Source organism: Seriola aureovittata, chromosome 5, assembly GCF_021018895.1.
Source record: "Seriola aureovittata isolate HTS-2021-v1 ecotype China chromosome 5, ASM2101889v1, whole genome shotgun sequence".
Taxonomy (NCBI): Eukaryota; Metazoa; Chordata; class Actinopteri; order Carangiformes; family Carangidae; genus Seriola; species Seriola aureovittata.
The window spans coordinates 15,265,950-15,284,855 of record NC_079368.1 but is presented as its reverse complement, the minus strand read 5'-3'; the positions used below and the strand labels follow the sequence as shown (position 1 = coordinate 15,284,855).

The 18,906-nt window shown below is 41.9% G+C and overlaps 1 protein-coding gene across 14 annotated transcripts in view; it reads left to right on the top strand.

The window, feature by feature from the left end:
* The window catches only part of ank1a (ankyrin 1, erythrocytic a), an 88,960-nt gene that overhangs the window by 33,267 nt on the left and 36,787 nt on the right, over positions 1-18,906 (top strand). Inside the window, exon 1 of one of the 14 annotated variants that reach the window (XM_056376123.1) lies at positions 10,396-11,566. The exons of 12 other annotated variants lie outside the window; for them this stretch is intronic. In XM_056376123.1, the coding sequence (XP_056232098.1) occupies positions 11,540-11,566 (27 nt within the window). In that variant the 5' untranslated portion in view covers positions 10,396-11,539. Of the gene's footprint in view, positions 1-10,395; positions 11,567-14,616; positions 16,713-18,906 lie in introns of those variants that run through there. One more of the 14 variants, XM_056376124.1, reaches the window with a different exon arrangement.

The window sequence follows — 18,906 nt, the reverse complement described above, 5'->3', positions numbered from 1 at the left end:
TCTGTATTTATGACCATCTTGTATCTGTCACTTAAAGTTTGTGTCACTGTTGTTGCTCTGCTGTTGTTGTTGTTTTTATCTTTATCTCTCTTGTTTTGTTGTGTGTTGCTTATGGTATCGTAGTTCTGGTTCCTTTGACTTTCTAGTGTTGCTGTTGTGCTGTGAGCTGATTCAGTCAGGTGTCGTGGGATCAGGCTGGAGCTTTTTCTTTGTTCCTGTCCTTGCTTGATGTCTTGTACTAACTTGCTGATTTTAATTTTTTCATTTGGTTGTTTTTTTTTTTTGCGTTCTTTCTTTTAGTTCCACATATTTATATATAACATGAGTGTCTATCTGTATCTATATTTACATCTATATCGGTGTCTGTGATTTCTCTGAAATTAATGTTCACGAGCAGCATATTACATGGCAAGAGTCCACGGGCAAAATATAGCTTTGAAATAATTTCCATAGACTTCGATACAAGTTTCAACTTCAGTACGTCTGCGTTTCCTGCCACACAAAGTATTTCACACAACACAGGTTTACAGTAGTGATAATAGACAACAGTCCAAGTATTTTTCCTGTGGGTTCTTCTGATTTATAAAATATGCTTGTGTCATTTGTACCACTGTGTTCGTGTTTAGGGTTAAATCAAGGTGTGTGTGTTTCAGAGAGCGAGAGAGAGAGAGAGCAAAACAGAGAAAGTGTGCGAGAAATATGTGTGTTTGGGTTTTCGGGGGGGATGGGTTGACCTCTTTCAGTGAGTTTGTGTGCATGCTTTGTTTCTGTCCTCGCATGGCTTAAATCTGTTTATTGGTATAGAATATAATTTGAATGTCCGTCTGTGTTGTGTCTGTGCTTCGGTCTTTGTCTGTGTGTTTTCCACTGTGGTGTTCCTGTTGACTGCTGTAGATGTTGTGGTTCTGCCTTGCCTGAGCCTTTGATGTGTCAGTGTTGTGTATCGTGCATTCTCCCGTGTCACTGTTTTTCATGTGCTGTGCCTGTGTCTTGTCATGTTTTATCTGTTTAAACAGTCTGGGATACGTTTGCCAAAGGTTTTATTGCACCTATCTAGCAGATGATCTTGAATCCATTGTCACTCGATGGAGGAGAGATCATCTAAGTGCAATACGGCTGCTGGGAAACTTGTTCCAGACGACTCTTGCCCCTGATGATTTCCCCTCAAATCCTAGCCCTCCCCCCTGCTCTCATGTCAAATACCTAACCTACTCTCCCGATCTCCATATTGCTCCCAAACACTCTGGAGCATTATTGGGTTAACCTTTACTGAAAGTAAACCGTGTAAAAGTGCAGAGACAAAATAACAAATGACTAAAAAAGATGGGGTGAACACATTTAACACAGAATGAAGGTAACATGTAGAAGGCAAGTGGATACATGTAAAGTATCATCAGTAACAGTTTTCCCTGGCCATTGGCCCAACACACAACAATATGGAGTATTGTCTTTCCCTTGATGCTCATGAATGCGAGTGCATTGGGCAATTGTATTTTTACCTTTTGTTTTGAATGTTCTTTTCTCTTTTGTGTGAATGGGTGAAAGATGACATCTATTATTTGTTTATTTATCTGTCAGGACTGTGAACTTCATCCTCTTATAACTACTGACCCAATCCTGTTGGGAGTATAGACCCAGTCTAGTGTTCTTCATGGTCACTGGTTTACCAATAACATAAAAGTCAGCAAGTGAGTAGGCAGAGTAGAACATAGAGTACGGTGGCCCTGTTTCATTCTGGAAAGGAAATGTGGTGATTGCTCGGTGGGAGCAGAGACATACAAACACTATGTTTGTGTTCAGAGACAGAGAGTGGCGCAGTGAGAGATCGTTCTGAATAGCCCAGTCCCCGTCACTGGCCCTTTGCCAACACAGCATTCGTAAACAGCAGCATAAACCAAATCCCTGCAACAGGGTGTCTGCATCCCCAACTAGTGTTTACTAGAGAGTGATACAGTATTCCTTCTGTTACTGCCCCAGCCCTGCATCTTAAGTTATTACAGCTTTTTAATTTTCATTTTTGTATCTCCAGCCAATGAACCTATCAAACAAACATCAACAAATATGAGGTCAGGTGACCAAAAGTGTTTTACCCATAAACTACCATTATAAAGTGACATCTTTAAATCTGATGACAGGAGAACAAGGTCAGTTACTAGTCTCTGTATAACAAACTTTTAATCCATGAAGGTTTTATCCATGGCAAACTGTGACGGATGTTTACAACTGACGATTTGGCTAATGATTTTACCCTTTAGCTTTTGTTTTCACTTCACTTCTGACTGCTCGCGTTTATTCCCCAGTTGAACACCTGGTTTTAGCCGGGTCGCTGAGTTCAGAGATCTTAGCAGTTAATGTGGTGAAAAAAATATTATCATAACCAAGAAGCAGCAAATGGCCAAAGCTGTGAAAATCACAACCTAAGTTGTAATACACCATAAGTTCCCTCCAGCTTAATTTTATTGTTCTCTGCTTTGGGAACGGGGTAAGTCCAAAAGCATTTAGTATAATGCAGATTGGCCAGTCAGCATCTTTGTGATTGAAACTCTCACCACCCCTCAAACTGGCCGCACAAACCATGACTCTTTCCCTGAGGGCTGATTTAATTCACACAAAAATCTAACGCTTCATCAAATGCCCCATCCTACCCCACCCCCTCCTGTAACACAGAATTGTGAGATGTCAGAGGTCTGTGTAAAGGCGCCGTCCCCTTTGCCACCATTAATAGTTAGTGGTCCCGGAGAATATCCCCTATCATCCCGCAGTTCTAATTACCCCTCAGTGAGTCCTTGGAGACAGATGCTCAGGGAGCCAAGCCCCATTCGTCACAGTACGGCTGCATGGCAGACTCAATATGAAAAAAAAGCAAACTGTCACACTCTGCACTGTCACATAAATTCTCCCCCGTCTCAGTTTCTCTGTTCCAGCTGCTCCCCAGCCCACTGTAGATGCAGACTACATTAGGAAGCCCATTCATGTCCAGCCACCAGCAGTTGGCTGTAATTTGTTTCGGCTAGGGGGGCAGAGTTTAATTTACATGTGAAAGGCCATGGCGTATTCAGATATTGTAACTCTCATTTTTGTCCCAGGGTTATTGATACCAGCTTCACAGAATTCAGATTAAAGGTAGAGGGGGCTTCACTGCCATTGTGCAACACTGCAAAAGTCGTGTAATAATGTCTGTTGGCCAGAAACCAAGTTTAGGAAGAAGACAGGAGAGCAGGATTCTCCTCATCTCGCTGACCCATTAGAAACTGATGTTTTCTGGCTTTTTGCAGCAGTGAGACGCCTCAAGGGAACAATATGGCCTACAAAGAATACTTTAAATGGAGCCATCCAAAGTAACTATAACCTAAATGGCTTTATAAATGCAGGCCACACCTCCTGTACAGTATTGGTTCACTAAACTCAAGAAGTCATTATATTGCAGCAAAAAAGCATTGCAGGTGACAAAAACTGAGGGAATATAGTTATAGGTTCTGTGAAATGTATATAAGAAGGAGAACAATATGTCTTAGTAAAAAGATAAATGTATAAAGCTGATCTTGTCACAAATGAGAGGGCAAATATAAAAGTGATGATGTGCTGCTTTCGTCGTATGAACAAAAATGTTGTGCGGATATTATAAGTTCAACCTGGTCAACATCCAATGAACTGTTTCAGGGTTGTAGTTATGAGTAGACAGTAGAAATCAATATGTATTTGTATTTTCACAAAGCATTGGAGATGCATTGAGTCAGTGTCTAGCTGCTAACACAGGAGGATTTAAGGAAGCGATGTCCAGACTTTCTCACTTTACAACAATCAAATTATACCTTTTTACTTTTTTGTTCCTCTGACTTCCTGAACTTACTCACGATTTTATTTCACCGTTATGTTTTTCATTTGTTTTAATTTAACTCATTGTTATTCGCCTTCGGTTTATTCATGATTTGTGTTTCTTTACCCACATTTTCTACGTCTAAATCAGTTTACGTGACAGTTTTTTACTTTAGTTAACCTTTAAACAGCACCGTTTGTTTTTCCTTTTCCACTGAAATCCTAAGACACTTTAGTTATCATCAGTTTTAGGTTTTTTTGTGTGTTTACTTGAAAAAAGAGAGAAACTGAGCGACAATCAATGTGCATGCATGCGTGCATGTGCATGTGTTTTAGGTGAATGCGCAGAGTGCATGATAAAGGTGGACGTATACTCCAAAAGAAGTGCTGGTCGCAAAGTCTGAAAGCTGTAGAAAACTTCTTCGATCGATCAGCTGTGTAAACAGTAGGTGTAAAAATGTGCACAGGTCCAAGTCCTCTACACTTCTCCCCACATTCATGCTGCCACCCTGTCCACATGAGCAGTGTTGAAGACCAGGTTGTCTGTCTGACGACAGACAGGCCAGGACAGCTCAGTGTTTCACAGACAAACTCTGTCTGCTCAGCATTTCCAAGTTAAACCTCCAGAGTTCATGTTAAGCACAGGCTGGAACAAGAAAATCAAATATCTCTACAACCTGTACCTGTAATATGTCATTTTTATTGTTTTAATTCGATTATTGGCCACAGTTTTACTTTTATATATCATTGACTCTCCAGAATAACCTGCCAACAATAGGGCAAACTGTGCCTTTACTTTGTAATTTTAAGGTCATATCCAGTTTTCTCTTGTTTTAACCAAAACCCTCCAGATCATTGAAATGCCTTTTAAAATGGCATTTTCATACAGCCCTTCCACCATTACACCTCAAACCAAAGGTTGCTATCAGGAGCTATTAATATAGAGAAATATAGAGTCATTAAAAGTCTCATACTTGATTACTGGATTGTAGTGCAGCACACCACTACCAGGAGTCAGGGGTATAGATAAAGTGATGAAAACAGCACGTTGTGAGATCTGAAGATACAGATTCCTGGTTTGGGTGAATGATGCAGAGTGTATAAGATAATACAAGACATGGACATTGTAAACAATGTATGACTGTAATTTTAATGTTGGTTGTAATTCCAATGTTTAACAGAAGTATTTATGTTTTAGGCCCACCTCGCCCTGAACTCTTAGTATGCAGGTGTAAATGAGCTTGGCCCAAACACATCACTACCTTGGGACCCATCAGGTTTTGGCTGAGTTGCACCTCTGCTACTGATATCCTCTTTCAATGTCTGCTGCACCTTCTTTTTATAATTTGCCCACCTCTTCTTGGACACCAGCATCTCACACCCACTTTAAATGCGTTAAGAAAAAGTTCAAACACATATACTTGGCCTCCCCTACATGGTCGGACGACGAGTTGGACGACCTTTTTCAGTTTGAGTATACCGCTGCCTGGACTGTACGCCTGCATATGGAAGGTTGCTGTGAGCTGCATATATGTGTGATGATCATGAGTGAGTGTATGTTATGCACCTGCATGCACTGGACTGTAGGTGAATGCGTGTGTGCGTGTTGATGCGGATGTGTATTTAAGAGAGTGTGTGTGTCTGTGTGTCTGTGTGTCTGTGTCTGTAAGGCAGCATTAAAGTAGTTGAACGGAGGCAGTTGAGTAATTGGCGTCAGTTTTATCATCTTTCTTTTGCACTGATTGATGAGAGCATCTCCCTTGATTGCTTGTATTTAATATTTATTAACATATCAATCTCGGATACAGCAGGCTGCTCAGCACCTGGCCCCTGAGGCAGCAAATATTAACTGTCATAAATATTAACTATCAAATATGTATTTCTTTGTTCATTAAGAGCTGTCCATACATTGAAGTCTGAATGTGTCCCTCTTTACTGCAGTAAGCCACTCTGCCGCTTCAGTGTAGATAACATGATGATTGAAGGTGTGTGTGTGTGTGTTTGAGGGGGGTGGGGGGTGAATCACAGTCTGACTCAGCAAGGCTGTGCAGATGAAGATGCCATCATACTGTCAAGACTGTGGAAGAAGATACTGTACACACACCCATTGAGGCGCACACTCGGTAACGCTCCCCAGGCGAATTTATTTATCATCACAGTCACCACTGTACCCAAGGCGTCCACCCTTCTCTCTGCTGTGCCGTGTACTTCTTGCTCTTTCCATCCATCTCGTCTTTCATCTTTTCATTCTTGGCCTGTTTCCTGGCCGCTTCTCTTCTCTTTATGGTGAGAAATGAGGCTGCTGCTGCACTGAGGCAAGCCGAAACAAATGTTTGGAAATGCCACCGTCCCCATAAAAATGGTAATGACATACTGTAAGGCTTGCAGCTGACATATACACAGACTTTAAACCAAGTGCACTGAGAACAATATAACGCAGAGAGGCAAAGCATCCATAGTGTCCCAAATAGGGTCTCCCTCAAAGTTTGTTTGAAAAAACATTTCCACTACATTAATGCGTACATTTTGTTGTTTGGTGATATTCTTTTCTTCCTACCAATTACAGCTGTCCTCTAACTGGACATGACATTGAGATATCTACATAGAGCCAAACCAATACATCAGCCAGCCCAATATTATAGACTGATTAATATATTCATATTGGTGTATGTGTCAGCTGATAATTAACAATAGTAATATCACAATTGACATAATTCATTTCATTTTCAAAAATTCAGGCTTACCTACAAAACACATTAGTTAATGTTTATTGTAACTTTTAAAATGAAGTTTTATAGCTTGCATTTCTTTATTTAATCTAATTTTTTCTATTGTTTATAGTTGTTCATTTGATTTCTGGTGAAATTTACTCTTTGCTGTAGCTTTATTTTTCAACCGTAAAATGTCTGACTCAGTATCTTGGTCACAACTTTTTAACAGTCAAATTTAAGGGGTTCAAAAAAGAAAAATAAAAAAAAGATAGCCCCCCGATATAGTTATCCGATTTTTCTTTTCTTATTTATTATTATTCTTATTTATTTTATTAACTCAAACATCAATGTGTGTTATCAGCCTCAGAAGTCCAGTATTGGTCGGGCTCTAATCTGCAGCGCAGTTATAGTTGTAATTCGTACAGTAGAACAAGATGTTTTACCTTTTGTAAAACCAGCGATTAACATGGATATGTGTCCTTAAGAATAAAATGAAGGGAGTTGCCTTCTAGACTCACAATGTTTGATGTTCACATGTAACACAATGTGCCTGTTGAATAAGGAGGTGCTAACCTCACTCTGTCTTGGCTGGAAAGCATCAGCACTGTTGCTACCGCTGTAGTTTTTACAGACCTAAGAGCGTTGAGTCACATCATAGAGAGGTGGTATGTAATAATAAAACAGAAGGGTGACGTTTTCCTTTGTGCCCTACTCCTTCCTCAAAGGAAACAGTACAGTTCATATTCTCGGGGGACTTAAAGTAGAATTGCATTATGTCCCACTTCAACAGAGTCATGTCGACAGTGGCAGGTGAACTCTTAGTGGAGTCTCATAGTTTCAGGACAGTGCATTAGGACTGAATAGAGTCTGAAAACTTGGGGCTGCTGTATTAACCAGTCCGATTGAATTATGGTCTGGCTGCTCAGATCCTGCCTGATGCTGACTCAAGCCCAGTTGTGACTGATGGTTAGAGCCGTTGTTTTAAATTATGGAGTCTGTGTTCTCAGCTACTGCTCAGATATTGCATACATACAAGAGAGAAAGACGTGGAGAGTTGTGAAGACACATTCTCTCCACAGTGATGCCCTTTCTCCCCTTGCACATCTTCACTGTGAATTTCCCCATCTCTACCTCTCCACTTATGAAGATTAATGGGAGCCTGGCTCTGCACAGACGTATTGCTGCTGTCATTCTTCTCTATTGCCTTCATCTTTTCTGCTCTCCTCCCTCGTTTAGTATTTCTAACTCCCTGTTTTTGTCTTCCACAGGTCGGTCTGCCTTTGTCACATTGAGGCGCAAGTGCATTTGTTGAGGCCTCTTTGTGTACCGTATGTATGATATTATGTATATGTGAGTGAGCCACTACGTGTGCTCTGACATGTGATATGTAATCTGTATGCAGAAGAAAGGCAGTTTTAACAGCCGCTGCTGTTAATGCTGAGTTAAATCGCACCTTTGACAGTTCAGAGGCCAGACAAGCTTAATGTAGTTTGTGAAGAGGAGCTGAAGCACAGGATAAGAGGTTGAATGTGTGGTGTGTGTGTGTGTGTGTGTGTGTGTGTGTGGGGGGGGGGTATGTGTGTGTGTGTGTGTGTGTGCATGTGTGAGTGAGTGTGTGTGAGTTTTGTGCCAGGGCTGCAGTAATCAGCCCGGCCCAGCCCATACTCTCTTGGAAGCTGCTGCAGGCTAATACTGCAGAGTCCCACGCTGCCACTAGAGGGCCATTATGCCAACATAGAAGCATCTTTAGAACATTTGAATTCAAAACTTGGGATAATGTACGAAGTATTTAATTTTTAATTGATCATCCTACACCTGCTCCCTGCTTTGGAACCAGGCTCTTCAAGTTGTAAGTGTAATACACACAATACACAGTTATTTTTATACTGGATGTTTGTTTTTTTTCCCTTTTTATCTCCATATTAATCATGTCCAGTTCCCATGTGAACTGTAACCCTGCCGTTGCTTGGTTACCTCTCCCTCTGTTGGCCTGGAGAGTGCGTAGATTATTGTATACCTGCAGTTATTTACATGTCTCCAGCCACTTCTTTTTTTTTTACCTCAGTGAAGATGTTTAAAAGAAGGATGAACAGCACAAAGAGTTTCATGCTTTCCTCCCATATCCTTCCCTCCACTGAACAGTCAAACCGATCAACCTGCATTGGTTTTGCAGAAAGATGGACATGATACATGATGCCCACCTGGCTTCCCACCCAGGAACTTTGTCCATTTGGTTAATCGAAGCGTCAAGCAAAGCTGGAAATATTGCAGCTTCAGCTCAGACCTGCACCACACTTTGAGATGGAGGTGACGCACGATCGAATTTCATCTGTGGCCACCCAGATGTCCGTTATATTTTCGATACTTAAACCCTTAAATATATATTTGTTTCATCTGTGTGGTTTTAGGCCGCATGTGAGAGGCAGTGAGAATTTGCTGAAGAAAGACAGCTGACAGACGACCAGTGTTTATGTTGATTCCTCCCCCACCTTTTCAACTATAGTCTCTGTTCTCTGAGACATCATGACACGGGCAATAAACCACCACAAGCGGCACACGTGGACATCTGTAGCCCTTTATCCTGCCAACAAGAGGGGCTCGACACAGGGTGCAGAGGGCACGTCTGTCCCAAACCTAAATCAACTCTGTTACAAAACTGGAGTGTGGCCTATACGTTATAATGACCTGAAACCACACTGGGCCACAGACTCTGATAGTCACTGCCTGCTCAAGAGAATATATGAGAATCCATGTTTGCGTGCTAGTGCAGAGTTACAGTCTAGATATTCATGATGCTGTGAGCTTCAGTCCAGCCCACCTACATCATATGCAAGCCTGATGCCTATTTTGTGCCATCTTTTTTTCTGCTTCAGAACTTAAAAACCCTTCAGAGATGTTTTAAGACATTTAGAAATAGTTTGCTTTGAAAGATAATTTGTATCTTATATATTTTTCCCACTAAGTTACTCAGTACAAAATTCTATTCAATCTCACCTACTCTTCTCCTGAAAAATCTTGAATCTAGTAAAAAATTGTAGAAAAAATTCATTTGAAAAGGTTAAAGGACTCATGTTTTTTCGAGTCTGTCTTAAAACAATAGGTCCCCATATGTACGGGTATGAAGCAGTTTGTTCTTGCTGTAATCATTTCTCATGGTCATGTTTCCCATGGACGTGATGGAGGATATAAAATCCACATTCCTTGTTCTGTGTAAAAATGTATTCCAGAGTATCTTCTAAGTTGGTCTTTTTAATATCAATTGTTAATGTTTCTATAGTCAGTGTTTCTGTGCTGAGCTGTGGCAAAAGTACTAAAAAAGACTAACCATACTCGCTTGATTTGTTTAACTGAACCCTCATAGTAGCTTCAGATAAACTTCTGAATACATCCTTACACAGAATGAGGACTGATGTTCCCGATCACTTACACTGGGTTTTAGAAATAGATCTCTTAATGGCCAGCGTGAACAGGACGAGTGATTACAGGAAGGGCACTAGTTGTTTTAACCAGAGGTTAAAGTTTCCACATGACACTTACATAAGTTACATATTGAACATTATAGGCCTCCAAACTGGTTTCGGTCACACAGTCCTGCATGTACACACACATTTTAAACTGAAATGCATCATTCTGCACAGTGATGCTCAAACATCGAAGTGAAGTCACATTAAGCGATTCTACATCAAGAAGCTGTTATCAAGTAGGACTAATGATGACTTCTCATGCAGGCTGAGCCAGAGGAGGTTTATGTCAGAGGGGAAGAGTTGCTGTCCCTTTCCATGGGGGACCACAGGATAATTTGTCATGTCTTCATGGACATTAGTGTCCGAAGTTCCCTGCCCCACATTCTTTGGCAGCAGAGCTCTCATCACTGTCCAAACTCAATACTGTGGACAGGAGAGACGTCCCACGTGATGTTTTTGCCCAGGTCACGGTCCAGTGGCACTGAGTAGTGCGTAGCCTTCTTTCTACATTGCCCCCTCCTTCCCTTCTCCTACAAGCATTTATCTCTCTGCATGGTTTTGGCAGCGATGTGCTTTTCCCAGCATTTAGCCAGGAGAGGGAGAGAGGAGGGGAGAGGTAGAGAAAAGGAGGCCTTTTCAAGCAGGGAATGACGGACGCTTTATTAAAAGAGGCAGGGCCTTTTGAGAGGCTGGCCCCTCCGTCCTTCCCCCCGCCCCGTGTGTCTGGCCCATTGTCACGGGGCGGTGGCAGCAACCCCCCCGCCAAGCGCTTTGTCACTGTAAGTCACCTCACAGACCGAAACAGACCCGCTCCGAAAAAACACACCCATTCTCCACAGTAACTCTACGCTATTTTGGTATTGCCTGGTCCGTGAAAAAAAATGATTGTCTGCCTGTCACAAAACATACAGGAGACACAGAGACGGGCGTGACGTGTTGGTAAGAAGGGACAGGAGAAAGGAGGGATAAAGTTTGGGTGACAGAGTGTTGGGGTGCAACAAAACCTGAAAGGTGGAGAGGATAGATGAGGTGGAGAGCAGAACATAGACTGTGATGGAGGGTAGAAGAAGAGAACGATGGAAATAAAGGAGAAGAAAAATAAAAGGGGTTTGAGGCAGAGTTAGAAATATGAAGTTAGAGAAAATGGAAGAAAGTAGCCTAAAATGAACCAGGATGTAGGCAGGAAACCCATGGTGAGAGTGTGGGGCACCCGTTTGTTTTTGTGTCCGTGTGAAATGTGTGTCTTTAGATACAGGCAGCATTCCTCCAGAGATAAACCCATGGGCCCCCGTCCCCTCAACCCCCACCCTCCTCAATCTCTCCACCCACCATGCTTACTCAAGTGTGTGCGTCTGGGCGGGCGTGTGTGTGTGTGTGTGTGTGTGTGTGTGTGTGTGTGTGTGTGTATATGTGTGTGTGTTCGTGTTTACGTTGGACGGGGGTCTGCGTGCTCTGTACCGCAGCACTTGCAGGGGGCAACAGAAAAGACAGCTGTGAGTTTGAGAGAAACAGAAAACGTAAGAAAGAGAGAGTGGTGGGCCAACAGGCATGCCAGTCAAGACCGTCACTTTTGGAGTGAGTACCACAAACTCTGCTGTTCTCCGTCTCCTCTTCACCTTCCTCCCTCTATACGCTCTCACTTCATCTCTTTTCCTGTCACTCTCGCTGTCTCTTCATATTATCTCTCTCTACCAGTACACTTCTCCATCACTCTTGTTTTATTGCTGTCTTTTTTTGCAATGTTTTGTTCTGCTATAAAAACCTCGGTTGCATTTTCTCAGATTTAATGCACCTGCCGATGCTCCCTGTCTTTATCCTTTCACATCAGACAGTGATGGGCCAAGACTTTTGTCACTGGCTTTGTTCCCGGTTTTAAATCCATTTTTCTTTCAAATGTACTTTGTCTCTAACACATGAATATTGATGTATTGGTATTTACTTTTCATCCATTTTGTTAAAGTTCTTTTTTTATTTAGTGAATGCCTCTCTGTGTTTGCTCTGTTTACTAAGTAGCATTCTTGTTCTCCATCCCTTCACATCCACTGTTTCGGGGACTTCCCCCTGGCTCCGCTTTCACTGCTCGTTCTTGTTTTCGGTCCTGAATATGCCCTCATCTTTCAGTATACGACTGAAAGAGAAAAATGAGAGAGATGCAGGTCATGGAGATTTAAACACTGGTCCTGCTTAATAAGAAAGTAATTTGTCACTTTCTTATTGCAGACTAACTTCTTATGATTTTTATCAAAACTCAAAAGAAGCAATGGAGCATTAAAAACACATAGCAAGTCATTGCATACAGACTCAAACATAAATGCACTTGATCAAACTCTTCAGACGGAGCCTCCCATAGGGAGGGAGCTTGATTGCTTGGGGGTATCTTTGAAAGTTGTGATGCATGTGCATCCAAGATTAGTGTAAGTGCGTAAGTGTGTGGGTGTGTATCATGTTCAGTTTTCCTCCTTAATCTCGTTTTTGACTTTATTTGTTCCTCTGTTTGATGTTCAGATTGTATGATGTCAACCAGGATTAGCTGTGGTAAGTAAACTAGAGGTCAGTAAACTGATTAGTGGGTCAATTAATGAGATTCTTTCAGCGCGGCTTCACTGAAGACTATAGACTATTTAATCTACTGAGCCAGCAGGCAAAACAGGACACGCGATCACAAGGCCCTGCTGTATGTGCATGTGCGTGTGTACGAGAGCCAATTTAGTATCAACCAGAGTTTACCTGGGGTTAATAGCAGAAGCAGTTTGTGTGTGGTTTTACTGTAGATGATGCAACTTGTAGAAATGCTCCACTGCAGTGAATTTACAATGCTGTCAGTAGTTTATTCATCTCAGAGTCCACTGTTGTCTGAAACCTTTCACTTCTCGCAGTATTTCACCCTTATTTTTTTAGTTCCTCCAAAGATAGGAGAAATTTGCAAGTAAACAGATCAACTTAACAACAGGAAAACATGGCCAATACTCAATTTCAATAGCCAGAACAGCGCTGTGTAACTGAGAGGAACAGTGAGAAGCGGAGGAAGAAGTACTCTGTACTTAATTCTATTCTGAAGTAAAATTACCAATACTAAAATCACACTTAAAGTCCTTAAAGTATCAAAAGTAACAGTAATCATCATACAGAACATGCAAACAGCGTTTTAATATTGTAGCAGGTGGAAGTTGAACTACTTTTAGTTTCACTGTTGACTAGTTAAATTTATAACAAAACATTTTATAAAAGAATCACATGTAAAAGCTTAATTAGAAGAAGTAACGAGTCTCTATAGCAGTCAGATAAATGTACTGGAGTAGTAGTGTAAAGTATCATAAAATAGAAACAACATTGACGTAGAATGTTTAAGTACCTCAAAAAGTTTACTTATGGTCAATATTTCAATAATTGTACTTAATTACTTTCCACCACTGCAAAAACGTTGCTCACAATACAATACTTCTGATTTTTTTCTGTAGCTATTTTAGCAGGTGTGATGCTGAAGCATTATTCAGTTTACAGTGTAGATATAACCACAGTTATATGAAGCTTCACAGTGCTAGAGTTTAGTTTTATAGATTTAAAATCAGTCCAATATCTGGACTGAAGTTACTTCTATTCTTATATATGATCTAATCTTTCTGTCCCTCGAGCAGTTATATTCTCTACTGTTGAGTTATTGTGCAGTTAAACACAGGTTGTTTACCATATCCTGATCCTATCCTCCATAGGTTTCAAACCCTATCTCCACCGATTGGCTTTCACCCTCTTTGTCATCCCCACAAGAGATCACAGTAACCATGACAATCTCATCTACAAGCGCAGAGGCTGCAGCAGGGCAAAATATAAAGAGACAATCAATGAGTACGGCAGGGACAAACAGTGGGATACGGAGGGCCGGGGGGAGGGGGGTGGGAGTGTGAGAAAGTAAATAGTAAAAATGGGACAAGACGCTTCGACACATACAGGGGATAGAAGCAGACAGGCAAATGGTCGGACAGACAGGCAGATTTACATACAGACAGACAGTGTTGAGTGGGGGAATGTAACAGCTTCATCCCAGTGGCCCCGCTCGCCTGCTTCCTGTAAATGTGTCCATAGCTGAGCGGTCCCATGGGTCTCAGGCTGACTGACTCTACACTTACTACATCTCTGTAGCCGGAAACAGCTCGCTGCCCGCTCAACCTCTTCAAGCAGCCTGAGAGATGAAGGCGGCGATGGAGGCCAGAGAAAAAAGGACAAAGAACGAAAATCAATTTCTAGAACAAATGCAAGTCAGCAGAAATGGGTGATGGAATAGCTGTTTAAGCACTCTGCAGGAATTTCCATATCCGCCGTTCAGTGTTCCCCTACAACGTATAGAAACCATCCAGTCACATTGTTTGGTTTAAATACATAGAGATATTGAGTTTAGCAGGGGGAAAAAAATGTTAGTTTGGTGGGTTTGCACAATTTATGTTGTTTAAAGTTCAGGAAATTATTGCAAGTGTACACTGGGTGTACAAAGAGCTGCCGTGGCACTTAAAATATTCATGATTTGCACCTGGTGCTGTGTCAGCAAATTCATGTTGTATGTGTGTGTGTTTGTATGTGTGTGTGTGTGTGTGTGTGTGTGTGTGTGTGTGTGTGTGTGTGTGTGTGAGAGAGAGAGAGACAGAGAGAGAGAAAAGGAGAGAGAGGATGGGGTGCTCTCTGTATTGTGAATTTTATGTTAATTTTAATAGAAATGCTGAGATTCTATGAAGCAGATAATACTTCCATATCCCAGAAGGATCACCCTGATCTTTGACACAGAAATTCTCACATTGACATTCAGTGGAAGACCTCCAGGATTTGTCTCTCAATTGCATTGGTGAAATAGTCCTGGATTCAATTTCACCAGCAATGAGACCTTTTCAGACTTATAACCTGTCTAGACTGTTGGGAGGAACACATTACTTTAAACCAATGGTTCCCAAGATAAGTCTAGGGTTAAAAGGGATTAATGGTATGAGAAAAAAGTATATTTCTGTTTTATTTTTTTTTTATTTTTTTTTTACAGCTATTCTATCTTCCTGCTATTTTTGGTTAGATTTTTGTTCTTGTGCAATGCTGTCGTGTCTTCAAAAATCCCTGAAATTAAACAATCTGAGAAGGAAAGATTCTTAGGTTGCTGCTTAGTGTAAGCCCTCACCTGTGGTGAGGCACTATAAGTAGATATTGCCTCAAGTAAAAAAAAAAAAAAAAAAAAAAACTTTGGAGCCCCTGACTTAAAACTGTTTCTGCAACTGGGCAACACATCTATTTCTGCTTGATCCATATGAATATTGTATAATAATGAGGCAGAAACTGTGAGTCATTGTCTTTTGCGTCACAATAATCAGCATCTTTGCTAAAATCACAAGAAATCCCCCAGAAATTTGTCAACTTGCAACTGATGTAACGGTAGAAGCAGTTAAATGAACACTTTGCTGTTGTTGGCGTGTAGTGACACAGTGACCATCTGATGAAGCCAGTTTGTTTTCCAAATTGCTGTTATATCAACAAAGGCAGGCGAGAAAAGAAGCTACTGTGATGGCAGTACAGCATTACAGTAACTGGAAGTAATCTTGCATACAGCCACTGCAAAGAGATAGAGTGGGAACAGTTTACACAGAGATTTAACACAGATGGAGAGATAGCATAGCGAAGTTCTAACAGCCATTTTCAAGCCCACTTCTCAAATCCATTACAATTAGATCACAAACAGTTTCTACTGCTTTCTACTCTCCGGTTTCCCTGTCTTCCTATTCCTGCCTCACATTGTCTTATTTCTCCCCCTTCACACACACAAACACACAGTCGATCTGATCCCACCGCAAATCGTCGCAAACAAACACGATCGGTCTTTTGTGGGAAAATCATGATTCTTTAGGTCTAGCCGTGCCACCGTGATCTCAGGCATTCCTCCTCGTGCGCACAAACACATACATATGTACACGTTGAGTTTTCGAGCACTGCAGTCCACTGGCGAGGAGGTGATGTCATTCTGTCTGCTGCAGCACCAGCAGAGGAGGCAAGCGAGGGGGGAGAGAGAGAAATGTAAGAAGCAGGGGATGGAGGAGGGAAAGAAGGCAACAGGAAGGAAAAACTGAGATAAACATGAGAAGAAGAGAGGATTTTCTGTGATGAGATAGGGGAATCATTTTACTTGTTAATTTTGAGCTTCATTATCAGGAGCCTTGAACTGTCTCCGCCTGAGGACAGCTGCACAGATGCACATTGCAGGACAGTGTGTGTTGATACTGCTCATGTTAACCATGAAGCTGCTGAGCAGGTTATTGTCTTGTCTGTTTTCCTCCAAACAGTATGATTAATGTGCTCGCTCATTTTGTGCTCAGCTCCAGACTCCGGAGCTTGTCCATTCTCTATGGGGATAATCAGAGAGGGACTCATTCATCTAAATCACACCAAAGTCCAGCAAAAACATAGAGGAGGAATTATACCACAGAGCTTTTTTAGACTGCTGTATGTGTGTGCTTCCACTGCTGTGTGCATGTGCACCGTACCTGTTTACGAGTTAGTGGATGGGTGTGGTTCCCCTGCATCCTTATCTCACCACACCACGCACTCACTTCTTGACGCAAGCAGATCCACACAGAAACATGCAGACACACACATGAGAATGCAGGACTGATCACTAGGAAAGTGTCACCATGGAGAGAGAGAGAATTTGCTGTAACCGGCGACATCTCACTTGAGTCTTTTCTGGAGGGATTATAGTGTGAGTCTCTGTCGTCTTATAAACTTTCAGGAGGCTGTTTCTGTGGTGCAGTGCTTTGAGTCCAGGGGGATGGGTCGCCTGTAGAGGGGCCTCAGTCGGGGTCACCATGGCGTTACCATGCTGCCATTTGCTTTCAAACCATGTATACTATGTTAAGTTGTGGTTGTCTTTGCATCAGCTGTATTTGCTCCGACTTTGATGGAAGGATTTTTCTTGTCTCACCATGGCAGAGTCTGCAAACATCAGATACAACAGTCTGCACTCTGCTACACTGTGCAGAGCTTGTGCTTCCTGATATATTTAGCTTTTACATCCAAAATGTACTCAAGTCTAACAGTATGAGAAAAGTCTGTTTTTCCAATTATGAAACTTGAAATCCATTTATAGATAATTTATGGATGCTGTATCCCAGTATGGTAATCATAACTGTTGTGACAGGTGTGTGTGTGTGTGTGTGTGTGTGTGTGTGTGTGTGTGTGTGTGTGTCCAGGGGTCAGTTCGTTGCAGTCTAGATGGAAGAGGGTTTTAGCTTATCATCTTCTTCAAAGTGAAAGTGAATGAGAACATCTATGGGAGGAAAATAGTACCAATACAACCGTAGCAACTGTAAGTAAATAAAACCATTAACTGAGACGACTGAACTAGAGACAGTAGCTCAGAGACTTTACAATATGTGTTGAAATACCTCTATATGTTTTTGTACCTCTTTTGTTTTGAGTGTTTCTTGTATCTTAAAGTAAATCTAAATATCATATGGTAGATTTATAAATGCAGTTTTTTACTTTACAGTACATCCAATGTTCTGTTTTTATTACTTTTGTGTGTGTGTGTGTGTGTGTGTGTGTGTGTGAGTGTGAGTGAGTGACTCAGAGGCTTTGTACTGCAGAGTAATATGCCTCTCAATTATCTGTGAGCGAAAGCTAAAAACAAAACCATTTATTGGAGAGAATGGCTATGACTCAGAGGCAAGTGGCTCCGTGTGAGTCTGTGAACTCGCACAAAGCCCAGGATTTATTACTTTGCACACAGGATGTTGTGTACTATATGAAGTTCATCTGATAAGTGGAAACGTTGCCATTGTACAAAGTTTGACATGAAGAACAAGAATTGCAGACTGTCAGAAACTTTGCTACTTCAGTCAGCTTGAAAGTTTTCTGTTTCCCTGCCGTCGCCCTCACTTCTTTTTTTTCAAAGTGACCTCTCTCTCTTTGCACAGCACTGTGCCACTGGTGTCATGCTGAGTGTGGGTTGTGTCATTTGTTGCTATGCCTTTACTCCAGGCATGTGGATCTTTTCTCTTTTTTACCCAGGCTCACTCCCTCTCTGTCAAAAGAGGACCGACAACCCTGTCACAACAATAGACAACACAATCTTAAGGCACTATGTTATGAAGTTGAGGAAAGCAGTTTCTTTGGTGTTTTGGTGTGTGGCAGCATTTAGGAAATCAGAGGTTTGCAAATGAATTTAATCTCTGCATTTTGTGCTTGAAAACATGCACCGAATGACTGGATGGCTGTTGATTCTCCTGACCAGCATTTTGAGATAGCTGGTGAGATGGAGGGAGGGGATGATGTCGGGAGGGGATGGGTACGGGGAGAGGGGAGATTATGTAAATGAAATGAAAAGGTGCAGGGTTTGCCGCAGTCAAGTTTCTCCGTGTGGTTTTCCCTCAGTTGCTCCCGTTCTCCTCCTCTCCTCTCCCTCGCTCTCCCCCTGTGCCGCATGAGTGATCCTGTTTCAGCAGCACCCCTGGCTGCCTGGGAGAGGCATGAAGCCCTCAGACACAAACAAAACACAGACAAAAACACTAGACGTGCCATGAGCTGGCCCGTGAGCCAGGACTCGCCAATCCCTCTCTCTCTCTCTCTCTCTCTCTCTCTCTCTCTCTCTCTCTCTCCTCTCTCTCTCTCTCTCTCTCTCTCTCTCTCCTTCTCCATTCACCTTGTGTCTCTTTCTCTCTCTTTCATTCACACACATAAACCCAGAGACCGACACACCAGAGACTGTCTGTGTAGTATAATCACACTTGCCTTATCACCAGAGTACAGAGCAGCAGGTAGACTTATGGACATATCTTTTTAGAGGTTTTGTGGAACTGAGAGACCAGTTCACACTAAGAGGGGAGTCTGTCTACTGCTATTACTTCACTGGCGTTCCCACCACAACCTCAAACACACAAATTTCAAGGTGCAAA